At 46.7% G+C, this 9,969-nt stretch overlaps 1 protein-coding gene across 2 annotated transcripts in view; it reads left to right on the top strand.

The window, feature by feature from the left end:
- The window catches only part of BDKRB1 (bradykinin receptor B1), a 10,287-nt gene extending 1,914 nt beyond the window's left edge, over window positions 1-8,373 (top strand). The window contains exons 1-2 of one of the 2 annotated variants that reach the window (XM_017528182.2): window positions 3,384-4,873; window positions 7,287-8,373. In XM_017528182.2, the coding sequence (XP_017383671.1) occupies window positions 7,290-8,354 (1,065 nt within the window). In that variant the 5' untranslated portion in view covers window positions 3,384-4,873; window positions 7,287-7,289 and the 3' untranslated portion in view covers window positions 8,355-8,373. Of the gene's footprint in view, window positions 1-3,383; window positions 4,874-7,286 lie in introns of those variants that run through there. The other variant, XM_017528179.2, reaches the window with a different exon arrangement.
- Window positions 8,374-9,969: the final 1,596 nt, after the last annotated feature.

The raw sequence follows: 9,969 nt of genomic DNA, 5'->3' as shown, positions 1-9,969 counted from the left end.
CCTCTCTGGGATGGCTTACAATATTTCATAAGACCAATAACTGGTTGGGTTCTTCGTGTCTTGAAAGCAGCATTTGATTATGTGACCACACTAATGGTCTTTCTATGGCTGTATTTCCAATGCCGTTATCATCACTGGAAATGATGTGCTGTTGAAATTGAAGTTAATTTGAAGAATTCACTAATTTGTTGAAGAAAGTCACACTCTCTCATAGCCAAGGTTAAAACGCTCAGAATTCAGAAAATACCGTACAGGAATTACAGAATTACCATCTTTAGTAGACTTGCCCAATGTCCCTTCTGAGTTCTTCAAATAAGATCACATATTACTAACAATATCTGTAGATACTGTTTATTGAGCACCTACTATGTTCTAGTCAAATATCAGAGCTAAAGCTAAAAACTGGCAAAGGAAGATTTCTCCTTTCTGGCCAACCTTATAAACACAGACAGCAGCAGATGAGGACAGTCCCTTTAAAAATAAACCCCACATAAGCAGACAAATGCTGTGGCTGCAGTGGCCCCAGCCACCTCCCGGTCCTGGGGATTGGGGTGGTGTCCACTGACCCGATCAGATTCAAGTTAAAATTTCTGCATAGCTGGTCATCTCTGGCTTCCGGGCCAGGGTGCAACCTCACCGCCTGTGCTGGTTTCCTACGGCTGCTGTAATTAATTAGCACAAGCTTACTGGCTTAAAACAATGAAAGTTATTATCTTACAGTTCTGGAGGTCAGAAGTTCAAACTCAGTCTGCCTGAGCCAAAGTCAAGGTATTGGCCTGGCTTTGTTATCTGCCCCCATGATTCAGTTATCTCCCACCAAGTCCCTCACACAACACGTGGGAATTATGGGAGCTACAAGTTAAGATGAGATTTGGGTGGGGACACAGCCAAACCATATCATGCTCAACACCCTCCCATCTCTTCTCAAACCCTCAATGCCCCAGCCTCTCCACCCCAGGTCAGGACCTCTCCTTCTTTCTCCCTGAGAAAACCCAATTGATCACAGGACAGTTCCACAGATTCCCATCTGCCAGCATCTGTCACCATAGACCTCATCAGAGGTAGCTAGGAGAGGGATGGCCAAACCATGTGCTGTGCACACTGCTGGGGCACCCCAACAGTCAAAAACTGTGTCCCCCAAAAATAAGTATTTGTAGGTAGAGAGAAGAAGGAAGGAAGGAGGGAGGGAGGGAGGATGGCAGGAAGGAGAGACGGAGGGAAGCAGGATGGGAAGGAGGAAGGATGAGAGGGAGGGAGGGAGGAAGGGAGGAGGGAAGAAAGGGTGGAAGGGAGGATGGGGAAGGAGAGAGGGAGAGAAGGGAAGAGGGAGGGAGGGAGGATGGGAGAAAGGAGAGAGGGAGGGAAGCAGGGTGGGAAGGAGAGAAGTTGGAAGGATGGGAGGGAGGGAGGATAGGAGGGAGGGAGGAAGGAAAGAAGGAAGAGAGGGAGGAAGGAAGGAAGGGAGTATGGGAGGGAAGGGGGAAGGGAGGAAGGAAGGGAGGGAGGATGGGAGGAAGGAGAGAGGGAGGGAAGCAGGACGGGAAGGAGGGAGGATGAGAGGGAAGGAGGGAGGAAGAGAGGAGGGAAGGAAGGGAGGGAGGATGGGGAAGGAGAGGGAGAGAAGGAAAGAGGGAGGGAGGATGGGAGAAAGGAGAGAGGGAGGGAAGCAGATGGGAAGGAGAGAGGGAGGAAGGATGAAAAGGAGGGAGGATAGGAGGGAGGAAGGAAGGGAGGGAGGGAGGAAGGGAGTATGGGAGGAAGGAAGGAAGGGAGGATGGGAGGAAGGAGAGAGGGAGGGAAGCAGGATGGGAGGGAGGGAGGAAGGAAGGATGGGAGGAAGGAGAGAGGGAGGGAAGCAGGATAGGATGGAGGGAGGAAGGGAGGAAGTGAGGAAGTGAGGGAGGGAGGAAGGGAAGGGAGGGAAGGAAGAGAGGGAAAAAAGGCCAACAAAATGGTTATATTATATTGATGGTGTTATAAAGTAGTTCTAGACAAAAGCTATTTTCCAAAAACTCTTTAAATATATGTATAAATGTGTATACACATATACCTACGTATATTAAAGCAAAATAAAACATTTTTTGTTAATTAACTGAATATTCAAAAATTAGATAAGCAAAATCATTGTTCTTGCTGCATATTCACATGCTGCGGTTTCTTGTGCCTGACTGACACCATGTCATTGGCATTTTTCCCAAAAATTCCCAAGTATTTTTGTCAATGTGGTCTTGTTATTTTTAATTTCTCCATGTAATTGCCTGAAATCTTTTTTCCAGAAGTTTGACAATTAGCAAATTTAAATTAGTGCCTTCAGTTGACTCTTCTCTTGAACCATAATATATTGAGACAATGTTCCCTCTGCAGGTGCTGAGTGATAAACTCTCAGCAAATTCTGCCAGGCAGAGGCTGTTCTCCAGTCCAATTCTTTGCATGTGAAATTGCAAAAATATTTTAGCTCAGATATTTTCACAGGTGCTGTCTTTTTGCCTCAGTTCAGGATTCCTTTCTTCCACAAAGTTTAGTTTAGTTTATTTTAGTTTTGTTTTGTTTTGTTTTGTTTTGTTTTGAGATGGAGTCTCACTCAGTCACCCAGGCTGGGGTGCACAATGGTGTGATCTTGGCCCACCGCAACTTCCGCCTCCTGGGTTCAAGTGATTCTCCTGCCTCAGCCTCCCAAGTAGCTGGGATTACAGGTGCCTGCCACCACACTCAGCTAATTTTTGTATTTGTAGTAAAGACGAGGTTTCACCATGTTGTCCAGGCTGGTCTTGAACTCCTGACCTCAGGTAATCCACCCGCCTCGGCCTCCCAAAGTGCTGGGATTACAAGCATGAGCCACTGCGCCCAGCCCACAATTATTATTTTTTTTTTACAAGATTCAAGCTTTTGTACCTGTTTATAAGTTTTGAACATTTGTCAAATTTAGATACTGCAAATCATAGGTTTTCTCAATTTCATCTCATTTCCGAACAGAACATGAATTTATACATTAAAAAGATTCTTCCCACAAATTGAGATATTCCAGAGCTCATTATAGGATTTCAGAATTAAGCCTTGTACAGCATTAGATTTTGATAATTTTCTGATACATTTTATAATTTTTCTGCATACCAGCTTTGTTTTCAACCATTATAGTCCCATTAAAACTTTGAAAGCTGATGTTTTGGTGCTCTATCCATTGAATAACTTAAAATTTCCAACTGATTTGGAACAAAATTCAACAAAAATTTAGAGATCTATTTTCACGCACTGTTTAATAGCTGATAATGGGCAAATAAAAGAGAAAACACGTGAAAGTCTAGTTTTTCAGAAGACTTTATGAACAACTTTATCACAACAAGTTTGTAGTTCAGTAAATCTGTGCATGTCTTAACATTTGGTAAATTTTGTCAAGTACATCTATTTCAATTTATAGAATATTGACACTTATTTATATGCAATAACACATTGTGTGTGCACCACGACCTATTCCAATCACATTTCTGTTTCATTGGTGTCTTAATTTAGTAGGAATATTATTGTTACCACGACACTGGACTCCACCAAAATTTGTGTTTTATCCTCACAAAAATGCAATGACTTTATTCCCAATGTGGAAAATTGAAACAATTTAAAATAGCATTCACAAAAAAAGTCAGTTGTTTTCACTTTGCCAGAATGAATGTCCCAAAGCCCAGTTTTGCTTCCATGGGCTGGATGAAAGAGGGAACTGTGATTGGAATTAACAGGTTTTTCTGTCTGAAGAGTCTGAGGATACTGGTGTTGAGCTGGCACTGTTATACTTTCAGTGATGTTCTTCTTTTGGAACCAGAGCACAGTTAGCCATCACTTCCACTGTTGCACGTGCACAAAAAAAGCTGGAACTAAATGTGAGCTGAGTTAACTTAAAGAACAGTCATTTGATCTAAGGGAAAAGTCATGCCTCCCAGAATGATCATATAACAGCATCTTTTGCAGCTACACAGATGAGACCCAGGTCTTAGCGTGCGATATTCTTAAAATTACTGATTTGTAAAGTAGCCCCTCCGGTCTTAGGTTTTCTTGCAGTCAGTGAAATTGCTGCAGCCCCCATAGTGATGCAAATGTCAGTATACATTCTGTGCAGTCTATCTGCTCATCAACTACTTTCTTGAGCAACAGAAGTGCAGTGCTTAAATTTCGATTAAACATTTGTTTTTTAGCTCATCACTCCAAAAGGGTTTATTGCAAATTCTTTAAGTATTGCCAAATGATAAAATAAACATAGTTTTGGATTTATGCCCTGCAAAAAATGACCAAACTATTTTAACAAGAGCCTCCAGCCTCCTCCATATGTTCTAGGCAGGGACTGCTCAGCTTCTAGGTGCCACGGACAACCACCAAATCATGATTTGCCGTGTCTCCTGCTAATCTATCAGCCGGCAACTCTGCAGCTTCTGCTTTTTTATCTACTCTCTCCCTTGGTGATTTCATCCAGACTTGTGGCTTTAAATGCCATTCCTGTGATTACAACTGCCAGTTATGTCTCATCATCCCAAATCTTGTCCCTGAATACCAAACTTGTCTATCTCATTGCCTACCAGACGTCCCCACGTGATGTCCAATTTGCATCTCAACCTTAGCAGTTCCAAAGTTGAACTCGTGATCTCCTGCTCCACACACAAAAAGCTGCTTCATCTTCATTCTGCCATCTTCGTTTCCGCTGATGGCAACTTCATACTTCTGGGTGTTCAGTCCAATAGCTTTGGCATTGTCCAGTTCCTCCTTTCTCCCACCTGGATCCAGCTGAAAATCATGGTGTTAGTACCTTCAGAACACATCTAGGGTCTGATCACCTCTCACCACCTGCACTGCTACTCTTCCCAGCTATCTCCCGCCAGCATGTTTATTTAGTGTGAGTATTGTTTATCAATTCTTTCTCCTGCTAGGCTTATACGCACACTGAGAGCCGGGTAATCATTGCTATGTCCTAAATACCTAGAACAGTGCCTGGCACATATTACGTTCTCAGTAAATACTTGCTCAGTAAATACATGACTGGAAGAACCAGCGAATTATACCCCAGTGTGAATAATTCCATGGGAGTGACATGACAGAATGTCACAGCTAGAAGGGCCTCTTGAGGTCATCATGTCTCCCTTAGATAAGGAAAGTCACGCTCAGCGACATAAACTGACTTGCCCGAGGTTACACAGCCAAATGTGCTCTTCCAAGATTAATTCTCCGCTACACAATATCTTTTGTTGGTATCTGTGAGGCTTTGCATGGTTGAAGAAATCTCAAACATCACCTAGTAATAACGATCATGATGGTGACAGCTAACGTTTGCTGTGTGCTGTTGATGAGTCAGAAACCCTGCTAAGCTCTGGGTACATATTAACCTATCCAAGTTGGGGAAGAGTGTTTAGGCTCTGAAGCTTGTCTGGAACCCCAGAAATCCCACAGAGTAGGCAGCTGCTCACTGCAGATAGGATTTTGTGAGTCCCTTTGTGGGTCCCTGAGTTGGCTGTGGAAGGTTTTGCTGACGGGAGGCTACAAAGCCACGAGCACAGGATGTGACCTACCCCTCCTGGGACCATAGAGGGCAGGAAGACACAGTCTTCCCTAAGGAAAGAAACAGAGTTTTCTATCTGTCTCCTGGTGTAACTCAGCGTGGGAGCATAGGAGGCAGGTCAGGATATGAGCTTAAGCTGTGGGGTGTGTGCAGACCGAGGTTCACAGCACACACTGTACCCACCAGCTCGGGCTCCTCCGGCAAGCATGGGAGGCCAGTCAGCTGCATGGCTGTGAGCACGGCTTCTGGGGTCCATGCAGACCAAGGTTTCTAGTGTGGCCCTGTAACCACCAGCCAGGTCTTCTCTGACAAGCTGGTTAACTTCTCTGAGCCTGGCTTCACCATTCACCAACTGGGGACAGGTGCAGCGGAAGAGAGCGGACGGAAGCACAGGGTCTCCATCAGGCTCTTGATCAGGCTCTCGAATCAGATTGCCTGGGTTTAAATCCAGGGTCTGTTGACCAGCTGGGTGACCTCAGGCAACTCAGGGTCTCAGCACTCAATTTTCTAATTGGCTAACTGGAGATGACAATGGCCCCCACTTTGTCTGGCTGCCGGGAAGAATAAATCAGAAAACACTTAAATGGGAAACACTTAGAATGGTGCCTGAAACACAGAGACCATTAATCCCATCTAACAAGTGTTAGTTGTTATTTTATTTATGCTTTCCTTTTTCTTTCTGTTTTGTTTTGTTTTGTTTTGTTTTGTTTTGTTTTGTTTTTTTGAGACAGGGTCTCAGTTTTTCTGTCAGCCCAGGCTGGAGTGCTGTGGCATGATCACGGCTTACTGCAGCCTCAACCTTCCAGGCTCAGACGATCCTCCCACTTCAGCCCCTTGAGTTGCTAGGACCACAGGCATGCACCACCATGCCTGGCTAATTTTTTTGTATTTTTTGTAAAGACGGGATTTCACCATGTTGCCCAGGCTGGCCCTGAACTCCTGGGTTCATCTGATCCACCCGCCTTAGCCTCCCAAAGAGCTGAGATTATAGGTGTTAAGTCACCACACCTGGCCATACTCATGTTTTTCAAGCCCATAAGAGGAACCTCCTAGCATTGTCCCCACCCCGTCCACCGCACTGGTCCCAGCCCCCAACAGGTCAGCTCCCTTTGCTGTTCCTGGGCTTCCCACACTTCTGTCTCAAGCCATGACCTCTGCCTCCATGTCTGCAGCCCCATGAGGCTGAGGCTGCTCTGTCCTGTATATCTGCAGTACCTGGCAAGGTGCTGGCATGAAGTAGGTGCTCATTAAATGCCTGTTAAAACGCTAGTAATAATAATAATGGTACTGTTGTTACTAAGACTAATCACTACCTTCCAAAGTCTTTCCTCTATGCCAGGCAGCGAGCTAAGCACCCCATAGATTCTAACACCATCCCTCCCATGATCCCACAAGAAAGACCCAATTCTCTCCAATGTTTAAAAAGGAAAGTAAAAGTCAGTGTGTCTTAGTAGCTCACACTGAGTGCTTGTACCAGGATTTGGACTCAGGCACCATGCTTTAAACCAGAGGTCAGCAAACTTTTCCTCTGAAGGAACAGATGGTAAGTATCTTCAGCTTTGCAAGCCAGGCAGTCTCCATTGCAAGCACTTGGCTCACCCTTGTAGCCTGAACGCAGGCCGTAGATAATGCGTCCATGAATGCGTGTAGCTCCGTGTCAATAAAACTTTATTGTCCATAGGTGACAGGCTGGTTTGGCTCATAAGCCATAGCCTGCCACTTCCTGTTGTATTCTACCTAATGTGCATTTCAGGTCATGTACATGGCAACCTGGGCCCCTCTACAGCTCCAGTCCTCCAACCAGAGCCAGCTCTCCCCTGAAAATGCTACAGCCTGCGACAATGCTCCGGAAGTCTGGGACCTGCTGCACAGAGTACTGCCGACATTTATCATCTCCATCTGCTTCTTCGGCCTCCTGGGAAACCTTTTTGTCCTGTCGGTCTTCCTCCTGCCCCGGCGGCGACTGAACGTGGCAGAAATCTACCTGGCCAACCTGGCGGCCTCTGATCTGGTGTTTGTCTTGGGCTTGCCCTTCTGGGCAGAGAATATCTGGAACCAGTTTAACTGGCCTTTCGGGGCCCTCCTCTGCCGTGTCATCAACGGGGTCATCAAGGCCAATTTGTTCACCAGCATCTTCCTGGTGGTGGCCATCAGCCAGGACCGCTACCGCGTACTGGTATATCCTATGGCCAGTCGGAGGAGGCAGCGGCGGAGGCAGGCCCAGGTTACCTGCATGCTCATCTGGGTTGTGGGGGGCCTCTTGAGTATCCCCACATTCCTGCTTCGATCCCTCAAAGCCGTCCCAGATCTGAACATCACCGCCTGCATCCTGCTCCTCCCCCATGAAGCCTGGCACTTTGCAAGGATCGTGGAGTTAAACATTCTGGGTTTCCTCCTACCCCTGGCTGCGATCATCTTCTTCAACTACCACATCCTGGCCTCCCTGCGAGGGAGGAAGGAGGCCAGCGGTAGAGGGTGCGGGGGCCGCAAGGATGGCAAGACCACAGTGCTGATCCTCATGCTCGTGGCTGCCTTCCTGGTCTGCTGGGCCCCTTACCATTTCTTTGCCTTCCTGGAATTCTTATTCCAGGTGCAAGCAGTCCAAGGCTGCTTCTGGGAGGACTTCATCGACCTGGGCCTGCAACTGACCAACTTCTTTGCTTTCATCAACAGCTCCCTGAATCCAGTAATTTATGTCTTTGTGGGCCGGCTCTTCAGGACCAAGGTCTGGGAACTTTATAAACAGTGCACCCCTAAAAGCCTTGCTCCAATGTCTTCATCCCATAGGAAAGAAATTTTCCAACTTTTCTGGCGGAATTAAAACAGCATTGAACCAAGAATCTTGGCGTTCTTATCAATTCTTTGTGACATACTAAATGCTATTGTGATAGGCTAAATAGTTACTCCCATAGGTTGGGGGTTACCTAATTCCTGGACTTTACGAATGTTACTTTCTATGATAAAGGGGACTTTACAGCTGTTACCAACTAAAGTCTTGAGATGGGGAGATGACCCTGAATTATCCAGGTGGGCCCAATATAATCACAGGGGTCCTTATAGGAGGGAGGCAAGAGGCTCAGAGTCAGGAGATGTGACAGGAGATGTGACTGTGGAAGAGGCCAGAGGAATTCAGGGCGGCCGCTACGAGCCAAGGATTGCAGGCACCCTCTAGAGGCTGGAAAGGGCAAGGAAATGGATCCTCCCCTGGAGCCTCCAAAAGAAATGGGTCCTGCCAACTCGTTGACTTCAGCCCTGGAAACATGTAGCATTTCTGGCCTCCAGAAGTGTTAGAGAATACATTTGTGTTTTGTTTTGTTTCATTGAGATGGAGTCTCTGTCGCCCAGGCTGGAGTGCACTGACATAATCATGGCTTATTGCAGCCTCCATTTCCCAGACTCAAGGGAACCTCCCACTTCAGCCTCCTGTAGCTGGGACTACGGTGTGCATCACCATGCCTGGCTATGTTTTCTAGAGATGGGGTCTTCCTGTGTTGCCTAGTCAGGTCTCAAACTCAAGGGTTCGAGTGATCACTTCGGTCTCCCAGAGTGCCGGGACTGCAAGCGTGGCCACTGCACCCGGCCCCATTTGTGTTTTAAGCCAGCACGTTTCTGGTAATTTGTCATAGCGGCAGCAGGAACAAATACAAGTGTCCAGTAAGGGCCTCTCCTATCACACTTCCGTTTGTCCATTCAAAGCTTTCCAGGCGATCTGCCAGGAATGCAAGGATGATACAGCTAGGAGTTCTGTCTTCAAGGAACTTACATACATCTAAGTATTTTAATATAAAAAACAAAATGAGAAATTGCATGAGCACACCACAGATCCAGCATCTTGCCTCTTCAGAGAGAAAGCGGATGAGTTCCCCCTCAGGTTAGCAAAGAACACGCTGTGAAGGGAGTCAGCTGTGAGCCTGGTTTCCACAAAGGGTGCGATCTGGATACATGGAGATGGGAGGAAGGGCTGGCAGGGGCAGAATCAAAATGTGGAGGTGGGAAAGGGTGAGCTGCTCACGAATGAATGCTTGTGCATGCTGTTGTTGAACTCATAACGCACTGGTGCGCATCTTGCTATGAGAGACCCAGCAGTGAACGTAACAGTGTCTCTACCTTCCAGGGGCTCACAGCAACTAGGACAATAATTAAGAGATTGTCACAGAGCAGGATGTCTGCCACCATCAGGGGAGGGGTGCCATGAGAACCAGAGCAGGGCTCCAGTCTGTGTGGCCACAAGGGATGGTTAGGGGATCCTGGAGGAAGAGACACATAAACTGAATCCCAAAAAATGAGACACTGGCCAAGCAAAATGGGAGAAAGGAGAGTTCCAGACAGAAGGAACAAAGTAGGCCCAGAGGCCGGTGAGTTACAGGTAGGGGGGGAGAGGTGGCCCAGAGGCAGGTGAGTTACAGGTTAGGAGGGACAGGTGGCCCAGAGGCAGG

The sequence above is a fragment of the Cebus imitator genome, unplaced genomic scaffold (genome assembly GCF_001604975.1).
Source record: "Cebus imitator isolate Cc_AM_T3 unplaced genomic scaffold, Cebus_imitator-1.0 Scaffold52, whole genome shotgun sequence".
Lineage (NCBI taxonomy): Eukaryota > Metazoa > Chordata > Mammalia > Primates > Cebidae > Cebus > Cebus imitator.
The sequence above is the reverse complement of the archived record's forward strand: the minus strand, read 5'-3'. Positions and strand labels throughout refer to the sequence as shown.